This window comes from Perognathus longimembris, chromosome 3, assembly GCF_023159225.1.
Source record: "Perognathus longimembris pacificus isolate PPM17 chromosome 3, ASM2315922v1, whole genome shotgun sequence".
Classification (NCBI taxonomy): domain Eukaryota; kingdom Metazoa; phylum Chordata; class Mammalia; order Rodentia; family Heteromyidae; genus Perognathus; species Perognathus longimembris.
In genome coordinates, this window is record NC_063163.1 from 42306915 (window position 1) to 42329864 (window position 22950).

Below are 22950 nucleotides of genomic sequence, written 5' to 3' on the forward strand. Positions count from 1 at the left end.
GTCCAAGACAGCTAAATTTTGGCCAGGAGGCTCTGATCATAAACTTCTCCATCTAAATCTTAGACTCCACTTAAATATTTTCACTTGTTTGTTTTCTTATGATCATTAAGACCAAACAGGGAGAGGAAGGGGTGACACTGTCTAAAAAGAATGACTTACATAACTGTAACACCTCTGTATATAACCTTTATAATAATAAAAAAAATACTAAAAGAAAAAAGAGATCAAACAGGACCTTGAATATTCTAGGCAGGAGCTCCCTATAACCTCAACCATAAATATTTTCGGTGACTGCCATGATGTTGGCTATACTACACAGTCCTTTTCTTAACACTATTACTTGTAGACTTTCAAGAAATGATTCTCTAGGTCAGGCATGGCAATCCTTTTAATTCCAACTACTTGGGAAGAAGAAATAGAAGAATTGAGATTTGAGGCCTGCCTGGGCAAAAGGTAACAAGAGCCTATATGCAAAAGTGTGAGATCCTATCTGAAAAACAAAAAGGCCAAAGACTGGAAATGCCATTCAAGTGGTAATATGCCTACCTAACAAGAATATGGTTCTAAGTCCAATTCCCAATACTGCAAAAAGAAGAAAGTAAAGAAAAAGGGAAAGGAGTGGCCCTCCATTAAATGGACTAGAACTCATTGTGGAATAGGACCCTCTCCTATTTTCCTCTCTTCTACTTCCTTCTAGATAGCTTCATTATTCACTAGAAAACATCACCCATCACTGTAGTCTTAAAGTTACTGGGTCTCTACCAAGCCACTTTCACTTCATTCCATTTTAACTGATTGCTACCAACAATAAATCCTACACTTGACCATACCACAACAAACATTTCCAGAATATCAATCTGTAAATCTCATCTACTCTTTCAACAGGTATAGTGGCTCACATCTGTAATATTAGCTACTAAAGAGGCTGAGAGATCTGATGATTCCAGTTTGAAGTGAACCTGGGCAAGAAAGTCCACCAGACTCTTATTTCCAATTAACGGCCAACAAGTTGGAAGTAGAACCAAGTACACACACACACACAAAGTTTCTTAAAAGCCTCTCTCTGGTCCCTCAGTTCCTTTCTACTCTCTTAGTCTGACCTGACCTTCACAACAGAATCTGCAATGTGTGGATATGTCAATCAACAACAATTTCAGGGATGGGAATATGGCCTAGTGGCAAGAGTGCTTGCCTCGTATACATGAAGCTCTGGGTTCGATTCCTCAGCACCACATATATAGAAAATGGCCAGAAGTGGCACTGTGGCTCAACTGGTAGAGTACTAGCCTTGAGCCAAAAAAAAAAAAAAAGAAGAAGAAGCCAGGGACAGTGCTCAGGCCCTGAGTTCAAGCCCCAGAACTGGCAAAAAAAAAAAAAAAAAAAACAATTTCACCTGCATGCTTAATTTTGTCATACCTACTCCAACACCTCTGTTCAAGTAATATATATTAAATAGTCTACCTCTTTCAAATGAAAACAGTGTGTCCTTTCTGGGACTTCATTTACCACCACCACCATCACCACCACCACCACCACCATCATCATCATCATCATCATCATCATCATCATCATCATCATCCTGGAAGAGTCATCTCACGAGGAAGTCTCCTACTCTTCAATTCCTAATCACAGCTTCACTCTTTCCAAACTGGCCTCTGTTCCTCCTTCTATTGTTCTTCAGCTCTTTCAGTCTCTATTGTGTTTGACTACTTCTACAGCATTAAGCATTGTTGCCTATCACCTTGCTTCTCAAACAAACTAACTTCACTACCTTCTCCTGATCTATTCTATCTATCCATTCACCTACCTACCACTTTGTTCTCTCTTTCAATGAGCCTTCTTCTTTATTCAACCTTCAACTCTGAGAGGTAAAGTTTCATTCTTGGTTGATTACCTTATCAACTCCTAAGACATCAACTTTCTCAATATCCTGACGATTTTCAAATGCACATCCAATAACTATTAGTAGTATAATATAGTTACAACCAATTGTCTACCATCATCACAACCCAAATTTAAACCTCTATTATTGCATCAACAGTGTAAGAGGCAGCAACACCCAATGAAATAGGCACATTTTATGTCTCATTTTACTCGAATCCTCTTAGTAAAATTAAGACTCATGAGACCCAATCAGACATACAAGTTCACAAGACTCCATTTCACTCAATGGCCGGGTCATTATTCCAGTCACAGAGGAAGCACAATGTTTGGTTATAGTAGTATGTGTTCCCAGCAGTGTGGGAAAGCAAAAGCAAAAGGATCATAGCCCAGGCTTGCCTGGGCATAAAAAGTGAAACCCTACCTCAAAAGTAACCAAGACAAAAAGAGAGTCATGCTTCAAGTGACAGAGGACCTGCATTGCAAGCACAAAGCCCTAAAGTCAACTCATAGCGCCACTGAAGAGAAAAAAAAAAAAATATGATAAATAACCCTTTAGGATCAAAAGTAAAGGCAGTACAATTTTAATTTGTTTTATTAAAAATTCTAGAGTACATGGTTCTAGATGGAAACTGCTAGCAACACCAATGATAAACATTATTAATGGCCTAGGTATACACTGGGCATTAGATCCGACAGTGAGTAAAATAGGATCCCCTAGCAATGAGGAACCAGCTTAAGTTCTATACAACTACCTTCATGGAAACCATTATTTTTTACTTTGTTATAAGCCTTACAAAATCCACACTGGCCAGCCAACAGATATTCCTTAACCAGCATTTGTGAGTAATAATAACATGAACATCTTTAGATAAGGATGTTTCACATCCCTTGTATTTCAATAATAACTAATAAATATATAGTTATAAATTATGATACACTTGTAAGACATATAAACATCAAAATGAGTATTTTAGAAGAATTACTTTAATGAATTTAAAAAAATCAAGATCCATCAGCAAAAAAGTCTCCGTGTGTGTGTGTGTGTGTGTGTGTGTGTGTGTGTGTGTACACTAGAGGTTGAACCCAAGTCCAACTACTCTTACTTGGCTTTTTCACTCAAGGCTTGAGCTCTGCCACTTGTTGCCATACCTGTGCTTCTAGCTTTTTGCTTGTTAAAGATAATAATCTCCGATTTGTCTGCCTGGACTAGCTTTAAACTGCTATGCTTAGATCTCAGCCTTCTAAGAAACTAGGACTGTAGTCATGAACCACCAGTACCTGGCCTTAAAGATATATATAAATGGGTGTATTGTACAATATGTGAATTACACCTAACAAAAGCTATTTCCCAAAGAATGTACTTGTAATGTGTTTGTGTAGAACATACAGTCATTAATATACCTTAAAGAAAAGAATTAAGTCAATAACAATATAAGTCATCCTATATAAAATTATAGGTGGCTTTTCTTTCCTTTTTTTGTAGCTTTATTTTCTTGATTTCTGGGATTTCTGTGGTCAAATAGTATCTCAAGAAATTTTTTCCACATGACCTATCATCTCATATGATAAGTAACCCTTCAGGATCAAAAGTTAGGCCATCTAATATTTGTTCACCTTGACTGTTAAATTTACAAAGCTAACAAATTAACTTTGTCAAATTAACTTTTATTGTACTTGAAAGATGTTAACTTTTTTCCAGACTCTTGGGATCTTTTGAATACAGTTTTTCAACTAACATAATGATGAAATCTATTAATTACTCAAGTTACTCCTCATAATCTAAATTCTAATGCATAAGCTCTGCCCTTACCTTTTTATCTGATGTGATAAGTTTAAATGCTTCTGTTACTTGTTGGACTGTGGCACCACCACCAACATCTAGAAAGTTAGCTGGAGTTCCTCCATGGAGTTTTATTATATCCATTGTGGCCATAGCTAAACCAGCACCATTTACTATCAAGAAGGGAAGATGATTTGTATAAGGAACAAACACAGAGATAACAAAGTAAGTGTAGCAAAGCCAGCTGTAATATAAAAACATGTAGTACCAAGACAGCCTATATTTCCATCAAGAGCAATGTAGTTGAGATCTGCTTGAGCTGCACGTTTGTCTCTTTCATCTTCTTGGGTCCAGTCCTGAAGGGCAAAGATTTTCTTTTGGCGATAGGCTGAATTAGAATCAAAATTGATCTTTGCATCCATACATAGCACTTTAAGAGAAAAAGAGAAAGTGATCTCAACTTTACAAAAGATGCAATAAGTGATGCAACAATCGAATATTATATAGTTCAAGGAAAAAAACACATTTTAATTTTGTTACTTATTTGACATACTTCAATTTATGTTCACAATTATTTCAAACTGGTTTTTAAATAGCTGAAATTTAAAGTACCCCAAAGTTACTACTTCTACCTCCATCTTAGGCGACAAAGGAAGAAAAAACAAACAAGACAAAAACTCATGCATTTTAAGACCTTAAAAACTTTCCAGGAAAGTCTATGCTCCTAGCTAACCCTCTCTAAGCTCCAAATCCCGTCCCATCTTCATGACCCAAGAATACTATTGCAGCAATTCTGTCTTTGCTACATAATAAAATCTCGACCACCACCTTCCTAGTGGCTAAATTCCAGTGACTTGCAAAAATACTAGTATTTCCCCACCTTATATAAAAAGGAAAAATAAAAACATTCACCTTCGCCACCCGCTTCCTGAACAGAACTTCTGAAAGGCTTTGCTGAAAAGAGAGATTAGTAAACTGTGGCCTACATGCCAAATTTGGCTGTGTTTATTTTTATTATGGCCTGTGAGCTAATAATGGGAATGGGTTTTGCTTTTTTGTTTTCCTGCAGTATTGAAAATTAAACTCAGGGCTTCCCACTTTCAAGGCAGATGGTCTACCTATTGAGCTATAACACCAGCTGAAGGTTTTACATCATTAAAGGATTATGAACAAAGAAAGAGGGGAAAAGAAAACAAAAATCAGACGACAGAAATCAAGCACATAGGTAGCTCATAATGCTTAACACATGAACTTCTAAAAGATGTTGAAACTTGTTGAACCCAATTTTTCTCCTGCCATTGTCTCTTACACCCATTCCAATCAGCATCTACCAGAAAAAGGTGACTTCTTATGATAAAGGTTACTTTCCTGACTTCACCTTCCAGTACTTTTCTTCCTCACTCCAATCTTAACTATAACATTCCTGAAGTTCCTAAAATGATAGATAGCTAAAAAATACAAGCACTGGGCATTGGTAGCTCATACCTGTAATCCTGATCTAAGGATCAAGGTTTGAAGCCAGCCCAGGCAGGAAAGTTTGTGCGATGCCTATCTCTAATTAACCACTAAAAAGCCAGAAGAGGAGCTGTGATTCAGGTGGTAGAGTGCTAGCCTTGGGGGAAAAAAAAAATGCTCAAGGACATCACCCAGGCCCTGAGTTTAAGCCCTGGGATTGGTGCGTGGGTGTACACCCCCTCCCCCAGCCCCCCAACTTCTACAATGATAAAAAATACTCCATACTGCTATCCTTATCCCACATTTTAACCACATATAGTTCTTGAACACATGAAGCATGACAAATACAATAGAGGAACTGAGTCTTCAAATCTTAAATATTTCAACCAATCTAAATACCCACATGTGGCTGGTGGTCACTATACTGAGCAGTAAGAACCTAATCTCTGTAAATATGTATTTATTCTAGTGGGTTTCTGGCCTATTTATTCACATACAATTCATTACAAAATAAGCTTCTACAGAACAATTAGTTCACTCTCTTAAAGATTAACTTGATAAAAGAAGATACTTTACCAGTTCCATCTGCATCTTCTACCATTGGATTTATTTCTAGCATAGTTGCATCATATTTCAGAAAAAGATTATAAAGTTTGACCATATTGTCTGCTGCAGAATCCACAAGATCAGGTGGAAATCCCATCTTCTCTGCAAGCTGAAAGCAATTTGTCTTTAATAAATACTACTGATGCATACTCAAATGGTATTAAAGTATTAGAAACACACCTGTTTATAAATTCCTATGAGTCACTCACAGTCAAAACACTAACCACTGAATTATCAGCTATTATTACTAAATACCTCAATAAAACTTATTCAAAGTCCTCCAAAGCAGGTCACATTGTGCCCATTTTACAGATGTGAAAGAGACAATCCTCCTACTTTCTACTTATCCTCCTACTTTCTAATTAATTGAGATAACAGAAAAAAAGTCTGTATGTTTATTCTAACACTCTGCTAATACTCAAAATACACAAAGAATTCTCTCCCTCTTTTCAATGTGACCAAAGCTAAAACACATTCTTTGAATTGAAAATATTTTTTGTTATTTTTTTTCAAGGTGGATATACAGAAGGGTTACGGTTATATGCATTAGGTAGTGAGTACATTTCTTGTGAATTGAAAATCTTAAACTCTTTGAGGGTGAATAGGATTTTGGACAAGAGTAAATAAAAGAAATGTAATTTTATTTTTATTTCAAGTAAAGAAAAATGAGACAGGTGCTACTGGCTCACATTGCAATCCTAGCTACTTAAGAGGCTGAGATGTGAGGATTGCAGTTTGAAGCCAACATAGACAGGAAAGTATTTGAGACTCTCCACTTAACCAGAAAAAAAAGCCAGAATTGGGGCTATGATTCAAGGGATAGAGCTACTACAGCCTTGAGTGAAAAGCTAAAGGATAGCACTCAGGTCCTGAGTTCAAGCACGAGCACTTAAATGAATGAATGAATGAAAAAATAAATAAATAATGCTATTTCACTAACAAAGATTTGCACTAGGATGTAATTCAATACTTAATAAGCTTAAGCCTTTGAGAATCCCAAAATAATGCTGATCAATTCAGTATCATGTTAATTTGCCCAGCACTAATAAGCTAGGTGCCATTTCTGCTCAGCATTCAGAATGTTTTAATTTAGCACATTATTATTTCAAGGATTCTTGTAAATCAGGTATTTTCTTCTTTATCTAAATTTAACATTACTTGCATATAACTACCTAATGAATCAAATTTCTATCCCTTTAAACATTTATAGCATTCATTTGACAAGTTATTTGCTTCACTATTCATCAGGGAAAATTCCCTATTCCTTTAGCCTTGTACCAATCAAATGTTTGCTCTTGCAAAACTTAATTTGACATCATTTTCCCACTAGCAGACAGTTAACTTCAAAATTTAATAGTCCAACTTTTAAAATGAATCACTTATGTACAGCATTAAACCAAATAATATAACTCAATAGTAGCATTATAAATATTGCAAAGCAATTTTCAGTTTTCACAAGACATAGTAATATTAAGTTCCATGGGTTTTTGGTTTGTTTGTTTTTTGAGACAGAGCAAAGGGAACAGGGGCTAGAGAGGAGGAAGTACATAAAACCAGTGAAATTATAAGCAAAAATTACTGTGTATGTGTACACAACTGAAAAATCCACAGGATTCATGAAAATCCATAAAAATCAATAAGTTCCCCCCAAAAAACTTACTGATTTATCACAGACAGCTTCAATATCATTCTATATAATTTACAGGAAATAAAAGAACATTGAAATAGCAAAAAGGGAATAAGGGAATGGAAAATTCAAATAGGAACAATGAATAATAATCATTCCAGTTTCATCAATAATGGAAATAAAAAGAATGGAAATGGTAAAATGGATATATTAGAAAACCTACAGAAGACATATGAACCAACAGCAGTATGATCCTGCTTCAAATAAATTACAAGAGAAACAGTAATTTCAGACAATAAGAAATTGTATGACTGAATGAGTGAAGATATTAAAGAATTGTTAAAGATACAGTCGTCTTCTTAAAAGAATCCCTATCTTTTCAAGATAAATATTGATGCTCTATAATCCCAGCTACTCCAAAGACTAAAACCTAGTAGACTGTAGTTCAAAGCCATCCCACACAGAAAAGTCTGAGTCAACAAAAAGCCAGGTGTGGCTGAAGCGGTAGAATGCCGGCCATGAGTGAATAAAGCCACTGAAATCAAGACTCCTAAATGTATGTATGTACGTATGTATGTACATATGTATGTATAGATACATACATGTATATGTATATACACACACCACACACACAAAGAATACTGATAAAAAAAATTTGCAGGGAGGAGGGGGAGGGTGAGGGGAAAAATGAGGGAGGAGGTAACAAGTTAAACAAGAAATGTACTCACTGACTTACATATGAAACTGTAACCCCTCTGTAATTCACTTCAACAATAAAGCGGGCGGGGGGAGGGGAGGTGGGAAGCAAAAAAAAAGCTGCAGATAGTTTCAAATATTTTAAGTAAGATATTAACTTGTTTTGGCAATGTGGGGCTTGAGTTCAGGTCCTGAATGTTATCCCTGAGCTTTTTTGCTCAAGCCTAGTAATTTACCACTTTGCACCACTTCCAGTCTGATCTCACAGACTTTTTTGCTTGGGCTGGCTTCGAACCCCAATCCTCAGATCTTAGCCTCCTGAGTAGCTAGGATTACAGGTATGAGCCACTGGTACCCAGCTGTCAATCCCTTTTTAAAAAATGAACAATCACTTCATTTGTACCATTAATTATCTTTAAGTATTGTAATCCTATAATTGAAAGCTAATTTTTTTTTCAGAATACAACCTACTTGGGCAGCTTGTTCCTTTTTGATGCCTTCTACAATATCAATAGGTTGTTTAATGATAGCCTCAGGAGTCTCAGCAGCAACATCTTCAATGTTAACACCACCTTGTGAACTTCCTATTAATACCGGACCCTAGCAAGTAGGAAAAGAGACAAAACACATAGTGTTTATTCTATACTCAATAAAGTTTTAAAACCTGTACAAACTATCAGACTTAGGCATTCTATTTACTACTCTTATTTTTAAATCTCCTTAGGAATTTATCCTTGTTTTTCCAGAACAGTGCCTCCTTATCATGTTCAACTGAAACAATGGAAAAGAACAAGACATAGATGATGGCATGCCTACAAGGAAAAAAGATTAAAAGTGCACACGGACAGTTACACCAAGTAATTAAATATAAGCATATATATGAAATATAAACTTATGTATTTTTGTATGAACTTGAGATACTAAAAAATGCTTAAAGTACAAACATTAGAAAATCATGAAAACAAAGCCTAGTCACATTTGAAAGAAGCCTAAGAGTTATAAATTTTCTAATCTCGAACTGTACTATAAGTGAACAAAAACAAAAGCTAACTAATTACCTTGAAAAATCACCCTGGCTATTATCATGAACAATGTAACAAACTAATATGTTAATACAATAATTAGTTTAATTAATTTAATTTATAATCTTAAACTAATTAACATTTGCCAATCTATACATGTAATGAAAAATTACCTTAATATGTAAAAATGGTAAGTACATATATAAGAAAATAATGATCAACAGAGAGTTATGGTTAGGTGCAGTGACTTATGCCTGTAATCCCAGTTACTTAGGAGAAGGATATCTGAAGATAGCAATTAAAGGAGAGACAGGGCAAAAGAGTCAGACCTATCTCAAAGATCAAGCCAAACATGGAAGTGCACACCTGAAATTTAGAAGACACGGGTAAAGGAATTTGTCTGAAGACAGCCTAAGAAAAAGCATGAGAACTTACCTAATAAATAAAGCAAAAAGGCTCAAGTGGGGGAAATCTGCCTAGTAAGCAGGAAGACCTGAGTTCAAACCATAGCACCATCAAAAAAACAAAACAGGAAAAACAAAACAAAAAAAAAACAAACATTTGGAACCAGTTCAGGCTAGATTGCCTCCCCAAAACTAGTGGCCACCACCCAGGGGAAGGTCTTGGTTCTTGCCATAAGTCAGGTCAGCCCTTTTGTAAGTCACCACCAGGGGAGATGGAGTCCTTCCATAACTCAGACCAGCCCTACTGCAAGCTACCATCCTATAGCTACTACTCAAAAGGAAAGAAAAGAAAGGGAGGGAAGGACAATACAAAATAGCCAGTCCCTGGCCATATAGTGGACAACCAGTTTCCAGGTCCCATTGCTCACTCTCCTGAGTGGCCTTTACTTTCTCTTTGGTAAATAAACTCTTTACAACTGTGCTCATGATTCCTTCCTGGTTTTATTTCTATACTGCCAAAGAGACAAGAATCTATCCCACGCATGTATCAGTTACATAAACAAGCTGTTATACAAAAAGAAAAAAATACAAAACTCTAATTTTTTCTCAATTGTTATCATTTAACATAAATAACAAGGCAGTAACTAAAACATAAAGATATGCCTTGTTGTTTTACATATACCTACTTTCCTAAATAAATTCTTTACTATAAACATACTATTATTTTACTTACTTGACAGTACTGAAGGGAGTTATGCTTGTTAGGTAACTATACTACCACTTGTCAAATGTCTCCAGTCCTTTTACTTTTAGTTTGTTTTTCAGGTAAGGGCCTCTTTGTGCTGGCCTTGGACTAATGTCTTCCTAACTCTGCCTCCTGAGTACCTGAATTATATATAATGTGTATATATATATATATATATATATATATATATATATATAGTATCCCAGTGAAAAATCACAAACTCCATCAGTTTTTACTACCACCTAGTGATATAACTTAATATTTTCTTATAAAACGAAAAGTTGCAAGATCTTTTTGTAAAGTGAACATTACTAAAATTTCAATTGTAGGAGAAAATATCACGTTATAGAAAATATTGCTATGTTTAAAACTTGTTCTATTTAAGAAACTTACAACCCTTAAAATTTGTTTCTCTAAATTATACATTATTAATAATATTCACATCAAATCCTTTTAAGCATTTTCTGGCTGATTTGGCTTGTAAAACCTACTTACTCAATATATACACAAGAAGCCATATCATTTCAATGAAAATGTTTATTTCTACTCTCTCCATGCACCAGATCTTTGAAATGATTGTCAGCTAAACCTGGTACCTATTTTCAATGGTAGAAATCTAGGTTCTGTAAAGAACTTATAAGGGCTATTGTCATGTTCCTTAAAATCATACTGTTTGCTACTCAATGCCACCTTCAACTTACCAAACATCAAATCATATAGAGAAACAAAAAGCAGCCATAAAATATACCAAGAAGTAGAAAAGAAATAGATGAAGCAATGGATATACAAAACTTACTCTTTAGTGGACTATTTTACTGTACTAGAAATTATTTTTTCAAGAAGTCTTTGGAATCCAATGATGATCCACAGATGATTTAAGCTCTTCTTAGTGAATCAGCAATTTAGAAATCCCATGTAATTAATTATAGCAGGGTTTTTCCTGTAGCTTTTTTTAAATCATGACATTGTATGTCAAATTTCATAGCATTTGCCATACTATTTTTCCAAATATGACATAAACTGTATGTGAATTACAAATCATATTTTTACTTTTTCCTATATAAATAACACAACTTTTGAAACTGAATGTCATAAATTTGTCATGTCAATTAATCACTTACTTGAAATGTCCTTTCCATTGTTATTGCAAAGTAGTATTCTCTCCTGGGATATTTTCGCTCACAGACCAAAACTTGATTGCATATTCTGCCCTTTTCTCCCGTTTGCTTAGTAAATATCTTTTTCCCAATCATCTGTGAGGAAACAGCTTTTGCTTCTTCTGGTCTAAAATAAGAAAAATACTTCAACTTCTCTACTTTCAAATTAAGAAAATTACACTTTACAGCTAAAATTTTATCTCATTTAATATTTAAGTCTCAATATTTTCATCAATTTTAATCTCTAATAGTGATTTTTCCTTTGAAAAAATATCACTCACGAAAAAACTATCTTCACTCCTCCTTTGAAGCCACCTTCAAATGTTCCTTTTCCTCTACCACCAGCTAAAACTTGTGCCTTTATCACAACATCTTTTGAACCTAAAACAAAAACATTTTTGTTAAGATATGAAGCAGGGACCTATAGACAAGGCACAGATTTATTTAACATAACAAGGTAATAATACATCTTATTAAAGTCCCACTTACACAATGTCAAAAATGAGGCATTTCATGTATATAAATTTTCTACATCCAAAAATGAGAACATTCACTATATAAAACACTACAGCTTTTAAAAGCTGACTAACTTTTCAATATAAGAGTTAATCACTGATTAAATTCTTTCTTTTTTTAAATAGTCACAGACATTGAACCCAGGGTCTGTGTGGACTAGGTACTCTATTTTTATGCTACATACTCAGTCCTAAATCATTTCTTCAAATACTATATGATGAAAACAATTTAACCATTCTTTGACATTTAACCATCTAGTGCTTTGGAAGGCACTGAAAGTAAAAATTCAGACTTAAGGGCTGGGAATCTGGCTTAGTGATAGGGTGCTTGCTTTGCATGCATGAAGCCTTGGGTTCAATTCCTCAGTACCACATACACAGAAAAAGCTGGAAATGGCACTGTGGCTCAAGAGCACTAGCCTTGGGAAAACAGGGACAGTGCCTAAGGCCCTGAGTTCAAGCCCCAGGAAGAGCAAAAAAATGAGATTCAAACAGGTGTCTGTGGCTTACACCTGTAATCCTGGCTTCTTAGGAGGCTGAGATCTGAGACTCGGTGTTCAAAGTCAGCAGAAAATCTGTGAGACTCTAAACTACCAAAAAAGCCAAAAGTGGAGCTGTAGTTCAAGTGATAGAGAGCTGGCCTTGAGCAAATAAAGCTTAGGGACAGAGCTCAGGCCCTCAGTTCAAGCTCTAGGACTAACACAAATAATTAAATAAAAACAAAATAACTCAAATGTTTCCTTGGCACTTCCTTACCTCTCTATTCACATGTAAACTTGCTATCTTGTAAAAATTTGAGTTATAAATACTTTGAACAGAATATGCTATGATTTGAAGGATATTACCAATACCAGCATTAATGCTGATTTATACTCTATACTAAAAGTCCTATAAACATTATTGAGCAGTAATGATAAGAGAAGTTGCCAGGAGTTAGTAACATGTGTACATTTAAAACAAAAAAAAGGGACTGGGAATATGGCCTTTTGGCAAGAGTATTTTATTTGCCTGGTATACATGAAGCCCTGGGTTCACTTCCCCAGCACCACATATACAGAAAATGGCCAGAAGTGGCGCTGTGGCTCAAGTGGCAGAGCGCTAGCCTTGAGCAAAAAGAAACCAGGGACAGTGCTCAGGCCCTATGTCTAAGACCCAGGACTAGCCAAAAAACAAAAACAAAACAAAACAAAAAATCAGAAAGCTAAGTTTCTACATGTAATATCTATTATGCATAGTCTTGAATTTTTCTTCCTTAAGATGCAAACTGATCACTATCTCTTTTCCTCACTAATATGTTGTACAAAGCTGATAAACCTTAAGAGAAATAAATTATCTCGATCAAAGAAATAAAAGAAATTGGCAAACTTTTAGCCTATGTTCAAGGAACTTTAACACATCTTAGAAAGGCATTCCCAGTTTCCCAGACATGCAGAATTTCAAAGCCTCCTTCCTCATCTTACCTCCCATAGCATTTTTCCCATAATGATAATACAGCACCAATTACCATATTATAGGTCAAGGTAAATGGTCCCATGTTATTCATTATATCTCAAGTACAAAGCAATATCTTGGATATAAAAACTACTCTATAAACATGTATTTAAATAGGCTGAAGATGAGCACTCTACTATGAGGAAAAGTCACTCATGTTCACACCAAGCAGAATCAATCAACCAATCTTTTTATTAAAAGTTCAGTTGTGATCAAATAAGCAATGATATAAAATTTAAAACCATTGCAGAAGGATGCTTAGAAAATGAATTATGTAAACTAACCAATATTGGAAATGTTTATTAATTAAATCACACCAAGTAGGTCAGTCATGGTAATGTTTTTTAAAGGAAGGGAGGGGAGGGGAGATTATACTAGAATCTTGGCTATCAATTTGGCCCCAGTCTCAGCTATCATCATCTCTCACCTAGATGAATATTTATAAATTAGTAAGCAAGCTTAAACCAATGATGCACTGCTGAATGCCTAATTCACTCAGAGTAAAAGCCAGAGTTTGCAATGGCTTACAAGACCCTACATGATGTACTGCTGACACCTGTTTACCTTTTCCAGTTCTTGTGCCCTCTTTGTTTATTCACTCCAGCTACACACGTCTTCTCACATTCCTGCCTTCAAAATCTGGCTGTAATGCACCCTCTATCTAGAAGTCTCTTTTTTTCTTCTTTTTTCTTTTTTTACCAGTCCTGGGGCTTGAACTCGAGGCCTGGGTGCTGTCCCTTAGCCTTTCTATGCTCAAGGCTAGTGCTCTATCTATTGAGCCACAGTGAGTAGTTTATTAGAAGTAAGAGTCTCACAAAGTTTTCTCCCTGGGCTGGCTTCAAACCACGATCCTCAGATCTCAGCCACCTACTTAGCTATAAGCCACCAGTGCCTGGCTTGAAATAGTCTTTATCCAGGTGTCCTTTCCTTTTCTTTAACTATTGCACTCCATGAAGTTTAACCCAATCATATCATCCTACTTAATGTGGCATCCTACCCAAATGTTACCAACTCCCCTTCCTTAGCCAACCCTTTTCCATCATAGCTTATCATCTAATGCACAATGTTCACACACACAAAAAAAAATGTGTTATTTGCTTCTCCACTAGGATATAGGCCAGGGTGGCAGAATCTCTGTTGTATTCACTGATGCTTCCAAGTTTCTAAAAGAGTACCCAACATAACATTTTGCTGAATACTTAAAAGAGGAATATTAAGATGACTTGTAAATCAAGTTGTTCCCCCACTCCACTCTTTGAAAAACTCAAAATTGAAAATACTGGATTCAATCTTAGTAACTAAAGCTGTCTTATTTAGACAAGACTGACTCAGTATGTCATAGTCTCAACCATTCACAAATATATCTCAACTGACTGGGTAAGGATTGAATATTTTAAATTTTTCTTTTAAAATGCAATAATTTCTCAATAATTATTGAGAAGATAACTGTCAGCCTCAGGAACTATGACAAATTAGAGAGACAATGCCCTAACTACAAGTACCAGTCATTATTTAGTCTCTTGTCTCTGAATATCTGACATGTCCTGACTTTCTAGTACTTTGGAAATACTCATGTATGTCCAAAGAAAATAACTAATATACATTGCATAAAACCTGGTCAACGGTTTAAAAAATCTGTAGTTTTACTGAACTAAGCTGAAATTTTAGCATAGTGACCAATATTAAGCAAGAATAAAGGTCTATTTTTTCATACACATTTCACAAAAGGCTCTTCCTCCAAAGTGTCAATTTACTTTCTTTAGAACAATAAAGTCCTAAAGAAGGTTCTTCAAAGTTCCTTCTGACTAGATGGCACATGCTGCAATCCTAACACTGAAGGGACTGAGGAAGAAGGATTCTGAGTTCAAGAATACTTAGCAAAACTTTCTCAGAAAGAATGAGAAGGAAAAAGAAGGGGGAAAAAGGGAAAAGAAAGGAAAGAAAGAAGGAACTAAAAGGAGAGAGGGAAATTATATCTTGAATTTCATGGACAACCAAAAAGAAAGAACTATAAGATAAACCTGGGGAGCCTGGGAATGTGGTTTAGTGGTAGAGTGCTTGCTAGCATGCACAAAGATCTTAGTTCAATTCTCAGCACCACATAAACAGAAAAAGCTGGAAGCAACACTGGCTCAAGAGGTAAAGTGCTAGCCTTGAGCAAGAAGAAGCCAGTGACAGTGCTCAGGCCTGAGTCCAAGCCCCAGGACTGGCAAAAAAAAAAAAAAAAAAAAGATAAACCTGAGGATAACTGATTAAAGTATTTTATTCAACTCTATTAATTAATGTGACAGACCTATCTACATACCAGACACTGCAGGATTTATAGATACAACATGAATAAAAGAGGCATGTCCTACCTTCTAGAGTTTATAATCTTATACTCTATTACATATTTGCTGCTATTTCATAGAGATTTTAAGGGTCTGAACATTGTCTTTATAGCATAATTGCTATCCTCCCTAGTTTCAGTCTTCACAAACACTTACACCATTCCTTTATATAGTTATCTAATTAATGAAACATTGAAAAGAACAGTAGCAGTCTTACTTAAGCCATTCAAAAAGTCCCTGTCAGAGGGCATTCGTTAATTTTCATGTTTATTGAACTATACAAGGAATCCTCTTAATTACACTAGAAAATCCAATCTACTACTAAAAGATATTTAAGACCTCTGCCAGATACCTTATGGAAATCGTGTTTCCTTGAACTAGCAATGGACTGTGGAGATGGTGAGTTCTTCTTAAAACTGATTCTACTAAATTATATAACTACCATTTCTCTGTGCCTTACAACCTTACCTTCAATAATCCATTCCAGAAATTTATCCATGATCTTTTTTTTTTTTTTGCCAGTCCTGGGCCTTGGACTCAGGGCCTGAGCACTGTCCCTGGCTTCTTCCCGCTCAAGGCTAGCACTCTGCCACTTGAGCCACAGCGCCGCTTCTGGCCGTTTTCTGTATATGTGGTGCTGGGGAATCGAACCTAGGGCCTCGTGTATCCGAGGCAGGCACTCTTGCCACTAGGCTATATCCCCAGCCCCATATCCATGATCTTTAATCTCACCAAGTTCACTTTATGAACTCATATAGTTTTGTTTTGTTTTGTTTTTTAATATTAGCATTAAACCAGGCACTGGTGGCTCCAGCCTGTAATCCTAGCTACTCAGGAGGCTGAGATCTGAGGATCCTAGTTTGAAGCCAGCCCAGATGGGAAAAGCCATGACACTCATGTCTCCAGTTAACCACCAAAAAGCCATAGTGAAGCTGTGGCTCAAGTGGCAGAGCCATAAAGCTCAAGGGCAGCACCTAGGCTCTGAGTTAAAGCTTCAAGACCAGAATACATGGGCACACATGCGCACGCGCACGCGCACACACACACACACACACACACACACATTAGATTTCTTTCTAACCATTTTTCCTTTGCTAACCTCAGTTATTCATACCAAGTAAAACTTTTTTTTTTTTTTTGGCCAGTCCTGGGCCTTGGACTCAGGGCCTGAGCACTGTCCCTGGCTTCTTCCCGCTCAAGGCTAGCACTCTGCCACTTGAGCCACAGCGCCGCTTCTGGCCGTTTTTCTGTATATGTGGTGCTGGGGAATCGAACCTAGGGCCTCGTGTATCCGAGGCAGGCACTCTTGCCACTAGGCTATATCCCCAGCCCCAAGTAAAACTTTTTTCCAGGACAGCGCTTTACAACTATTTTCACATAATTAAAAACAAGAAATATTCAGGAAAGAGGCCAGAGCTATTTCAGAAGGAATCACTAATATAAGAGCTCAGTGGCCTGAAACTCCATGTGAATTAAGCTCTTCTTGCTACCCACAAGATTAAAGGAAAACAATAGTTTTACACATCTGTAATGAATTTATATCCCAGCATATATTTTGGTGAATAGTACTTTAGGTAGGAATTTTTATTAAGAACTTTTATAAACTTTGCAATATAACACAAAAGCAAAAATAACCCTAACGTACCCAAAACTCAACACTGGAAATTGCAATCTAGATGGATAAAACCATACCACACCTTACTAGACACCTCATACAGTAAATGTATATCTTGTCATACTCAATTTCTTCTGATATTATTACTCATTCAACAAAAAAAAAACAAACTGTTCTGGATGTCTTCAGAGTCATTAGTAAATATATTCTTTAAAAGGTCTGCTCTAGATTTAAAGGTTTTTGTTAGCCCCTAATCCCATACCCATCCTATAATACTGTTTGCAATTTTTAATGACAAGAAAATACCTTCTCAATAAATAACATTATCCTCTTCCAAATGGCTCAAAATCAGAGCTCCTACCTGTTCTTTAATTGTCCTAAACAAATAAGTAAATCCTTGATACATTCCTTCATATGTCACAGTCCCATACAGTTTGCCAGAAATAGTCTAAAAGAGTTACAGTTTATCCTATATATATTAACTCTCTTCCTTACCATATCTAAAAAACATTAGAAACTATAAGATGGAACAGTATCATGGAGACTGGCATCAGAATAAATCTTTCTCTATGAAAAAGGTCCTACATAAATATTTTTCTGATAAACTTTCAGAATTTGGTTATATGAGAACTATATGTGATACAGAAAAAATGGAAATCAAGTGTACATACAATATCAACTATGTTAATCATAAGATTGGTGGGTTTCAAATACTATTACAAAGAAAACACAATGTATAACTACTAAATTATTTCATTATTATGTTCTTGTGTTAGATCTTTAAAAGTATAAACTTAATTGAGTGGAAGCTTTTTAATTAACAGCTTACTATAAATTAAAATTGACAAAATGTTGATAAAATAATCTACTGAGTCATATGAGTACTTAATTCATTCAATAAACAGTATTATTGATACATGTCAGGCACTTTCCTACAACTTTAGGATCTATCATTGAACAAATATATCAAAGAAACCCTACTCTCATGGAGCTTACATTCTAGAGCACAACCATATTTTTCACATCAAAAACAGGAAAGGAAAGTACTGGACTTCTCTTCATAACCACACATAAACAGCTAAGACTTTCCTTCAACGTTTTCCTGAAAAAGCATCACATCCACCAATACTTTAAGCTACAAAGTAGTAAACAGAATTTCTTTTGCCATAATTATGTTCTAGCTTAACTTAGGGCTTCAGGTTACTAAAGCTAATATGAGACTGCAAAGTCAATAGCATGAAAGCAGTTCAAAAATTACATAATAATTGTAGAATTGAACAATCATAAAGTTATTTTTTAAAACAAAAGCCAAAACTTATCATCAAACCAAAAGCAAAATTAATGTATTTTCAAAATTTCCATATCAAGATGGCAAAAGTTTTGCTTAATTTAGTACCTAATTTTTTGGCAATTGCATAAGCTTCATCTGATGTCTTTGCCACGAATCCTTTAGGAATAGAGACACCAGCTTCTTGCAACAATTCCATGCTTATGTATTCATGTAGAGAGAGATTCCTTTGTTGTTGCTGCTGTACTTGGAGTCCATGGTTATTAAATAATCCAGAATTTCCCAAAACCTAAAGAAATTGGAAACATATTTATATTTGACAATAATATGGCAGTCTTACTAAATAAAACCTCTCCAAAATATTTTCTATATAATGTTTAGCTCTTCATAACTATAAATTGTTGTGTTAAATAATCATAATATTCATCATACCTAAATTACAATATAAAACTAAAAGCTAGCCAGGTGCTGGTGGTTCATGCCTGTAATCCTAGCTACCCAGAAGGCTGAGATCTGAGGGTCAAGGTCTGAAGCCAGCTGGGATGGGAAAGTCGATAAGACTCCTATCTCCAATTAACCATCAAAAAGTCAGAAATGGAGCTGTGGCTGAAGTGGTAGAGTACTAGACTTGAGCAAAAAAGCTAAAAGACAGAGCCAGACCCTGAGCTTAAGTCCCAGGACACACACACACACACACTCTCTTTCTCTCTCTCTCTCTCTCTCTCTCTCTCTCTCTCTCTCTCTCTCTCTCTCTCTCTCTCTCTCTCTCTCTCAAAACCTAAGAGCTAATCTACCAGCTAAATATCAAAATTTACTTACATTTGTTAACTATTTCCTTATCATCTCTAGTCCTTATCTTATATTTGAGACTTACTAGCCTACCTTCAATGACTTACAAGGTATTTTCACCTACATGCAAATTCAGAAGATCTGAAAAACCAATCTCATCTTTTCTGCCAAACCAAACTCCTTGGCAACTTTTTCTCTCTACCATTCCTCTAACATCAAACAAATCATGTGACACTAGAGATGATACTTAAATAATTTGGTACCTATTCTTTTCATATACCTGACTCAAAACCCTTGCTTTAACTACCAGGGACACTGTAGGGTGCTGCCCAGATCCACTCTTCAGATTCAAGGCATTCATGGCCTGAGCTGCTGCGAAGTACTAGCTCAGACAGCATTCAGACCAGACCCATCATCGAAGCTTCTTTGCCTAAAGTCCTTTACAGACTTGGCAACCTGCACCACTGACATTATTAGAAGTAGGAGGGCCAAGTTAGATGGCCCATGGGAATAATATGATTCTGCTGTAACTATACCTCTACTCAAATTCTCCCATCTTTACTTTCCAATGGATATCAATTCCGATCACTTCCCAATTAACTTCACCCAACTCTCCATCTCATAGTCTACAAATCTCAGAGAACAAACCTTTGTAAGAACATCTGTAATACATGCCTTCTAACTGATTCTTTAAACTTGTGCCATAAAAGCTTGGACCACAAAGCTCCCAAGAAAGTTAACTCTTCTCATTTTATGTAGATTATTCATTCATATCCACAAAATATTTATTGAGCATCCAGCTACTAGAAATACACATTAGTAAACAAAGCAAAACAATGTTATCTCCTAACAATTACAGCCCAGTTAGTTGTATTTTGAAGAAGATGGGGACAGGTGATAAGTAAACAAATACTAAGTAATATAAAAAGAAAATGAAGATCAAAGAGTGCTCTTTACTGAAGAAGGGGAAACTAATGTATTTATGAGCAAAGTTGACTCAGAATTACTCCAAAAAGTATGAAGTGAGAGGTGTGGCCTGAGTATTTTTCCAGGCTGCACTTTCAGTAGCTCAGACCATGAATGCCTTGGACCTGAAGAGTAGATCTCAGCAGTATACCATAGTGTCCAATTAAATAAAGCCAGGGTTTTAAGTTTTATGTATATGAAAGGAATTTGGGTTCCAAATTATTATAGAACCACCTATACAGTGTCAGCTTACATTTGAGATAGGAGAAATGGTAAGAAGGCTAACTCTTCAGCTTATGCTATCAAGGCCACAAAATTGTGAAGAGCTGAAAAATGATGTGCATCGGTAAGCACATCTATTAGTCTGAAAACCTCCAGTAAGTAACAACCTAGTCTTAAACCTATCAAGACTTGTCAAAATGCCTGTCTTCCTTTTTCCAACACATCAATCCTAATTTGCTTAATATATGGAACAAATTAAGTTCTAATCAAGCCTCAGAAGACTACACTAAAATCACACTTTCAAGCTTTATCTACACACCTGCACTATTGCCACACAAAATACTATTCACTGAAAGCTTGTATCAAACATACAGTATCCTAAGAACAGAATTTAAAGGAGCATTATATGAATAAAGCCTTTTTCTTTGAAAGTAAGCATGGAATCTGCTAGATCTGCTTCTGAAAATGCAGGTTCCTGGACCCTATTCTTCTCTAAAAAACATAGACTGGATCCAAGGATATCTGAACCGATAACATTTCACTCAGCTGATACCTAAATATCCTACAGTCGGAGAATCTTAGTCTAATAAATCAGTCACATATAATAGCAGTTTATTTCTAAATCATTTGACTAAAATTCTAACATTTCACCAGGAAAACCCAATTCCTTGTTCTAATGTTATTCCAATGTTAAAAGCTGGTAACCTATTAGGATTCTGTATGCTTATCTTCTGACCCAAAAATTGCTTTCATGAATATACTGCAATAAACAAGTTCAATCTCTACCAAAGGCATTTATAGGAATGTTTTACTCAGACAAAAAAATGTAAATGACCCATTGCCCATTGATAGAAGGATTGATAGAAGGATGGGTAAATTGCCATACATTCATAAATAGGGTATTTTTAAAAATTAAAAACATTTTAAAAATAGCTATTGTTGGGGCTGGGGATATGGCCTAGTGGCAAGAGTGCTTGCCTCGTATACATGAAGCCCTGGGTTCAATCCCCAGCACCACATATACAGACAAAATGGCCAGAAGTGGCGCTGTGGCTCAAGTGGCAGAGTGCTAGCCTTGAGCAAAAAGAAGCCAGGGACAGTGCTCAGGCCCTGAGTCCAAGCCCCAGGACTGGCAAAAAAAAAAAAAAAATAGCTATTGTTCATACATCAATGGATTAATTTCACAAACATATTGCTGAAGGGAAGAAGATAGAAGAAGAAGGCTGGGAAGGTAGCTTAGTGGTAGAGTAGCCTAGCATGCATGAAGCCCTGGGTTCAATTCCTCAGTACCACATAAACAGAAAAAGCCAAAAGCAGCACTGTGGCTCAAGTGGTAGAATGCCTAGCCCTGAGCAAATGAAGCTCAGGAACAGTGGCAGGCCCTGAGTTCAAGCCACATGACTAGCACAAAAAAGCAAAGAGAGAGAAAGAGAGAGAGAGAGAGAGAGAGAGAGAGAATATGAATATCAGTTACCAATTTTGTTAGTAATACAAATTGCTATATAATCACAAGGACTCCCACACTGAAGTACTTATCTTTCTTGATACTGTCACTTAGAAGATTCTAACTGCCAAGGAGAAGTCGGTCAATAAAGTACAAAGTTAAAATTAGACAGGAGGACTCTTGGGCATCCACCCAAAAGACTACAAACAAGAACACACTAAAGCCACCAGCACAATAATGTTCATCGCAGCACAATTTGTCATTGCTAAAACATGGAACCAACCCAGATGCCCTTCAGTAGACAAATGGGTCAGGAAAATGTGGTAGATATACACAATGGAATTTTATGCCTCTATCAGAAAGAATGACATTGCCCCATTCGTAAGGAAATGGAAGGACTTGGAAAAAGTTATAGTAAGTGAAGTGAGCCAGAAACATAGATTCTATGGTTTCCCTCATAGGGAATAATTAGCACAGGTTTAGGCTAGTCACAGCAGAGGATCACAAGAACCCAATAGCTGTGCCCTTATGAACGCATAAGATGCTAAGAGAAATGAACTCCATGTTATGGAAACGAGGGCTATATCACTGTTGTAATTACTTTCAACATGCCATGTGAAACCGTAGCGCTTTTTTTTGTTGATGATCCTCTTGTATCCCCTGCCTGTGGTTGTCCACACGCTATCACTCTATCTCATCTGAGTACCCTGGATACTGTTTATACTGGTATTAGAACTAGGGAAGGGAAAGAGAATATCAAAACCGGACACAGGATAAAAAGACAAACAACTCCAAAAGCAATACTTACAAAACCATTTGGTACAAACCAACTGAACAACTCATGGGGGGAGAGGGGAAGAGAGTAGGAGGGGAGAATGAGGGAGGAGGTAACAAATTGTACAAGAAATGTACCC

General features: G+C 36.1%; 1 protein-coding gene across 1 annotated transcript in view; it reads right to left on the reverse strand.

The window, feature by feature from the left end:
* The window catches only part of Sucla2 (succinate-CoA ligase ADP-forming subunit beta), a 29312-nt gene that overhangs the window by 3907 nt on the left and 2455 nt on the right, over positions 1-22950 (reverse strand). Inside the window, exons 2-8 of the mRNA XM_048341369.1 lie at positions 18724-18904; positions 11658-11757; positions 11341-11503; positions 8520-8648; positions 5696-5834; positions 3933-4094; positions 3695-3837 (exon numbers count right to left, since the gene is read on the reverse strand). Of these exons, the coding sequence (XP_048197326.1) occupies positions 3695-3837; positions 3933-4094; positions 5696-5834; positions 8520-8648; positions 11341-11503; positions 11658-11757; positions 18724-18904 (1017 nt within the window). The remainder of the gene's footprint in view (positions 1-3694; positions 3838-3932; positions 4095-5695; positions 5835-8519; positions 8649-11340; positions 11504-11657; positions 11758-18723; positions 18905-22950) is intronic.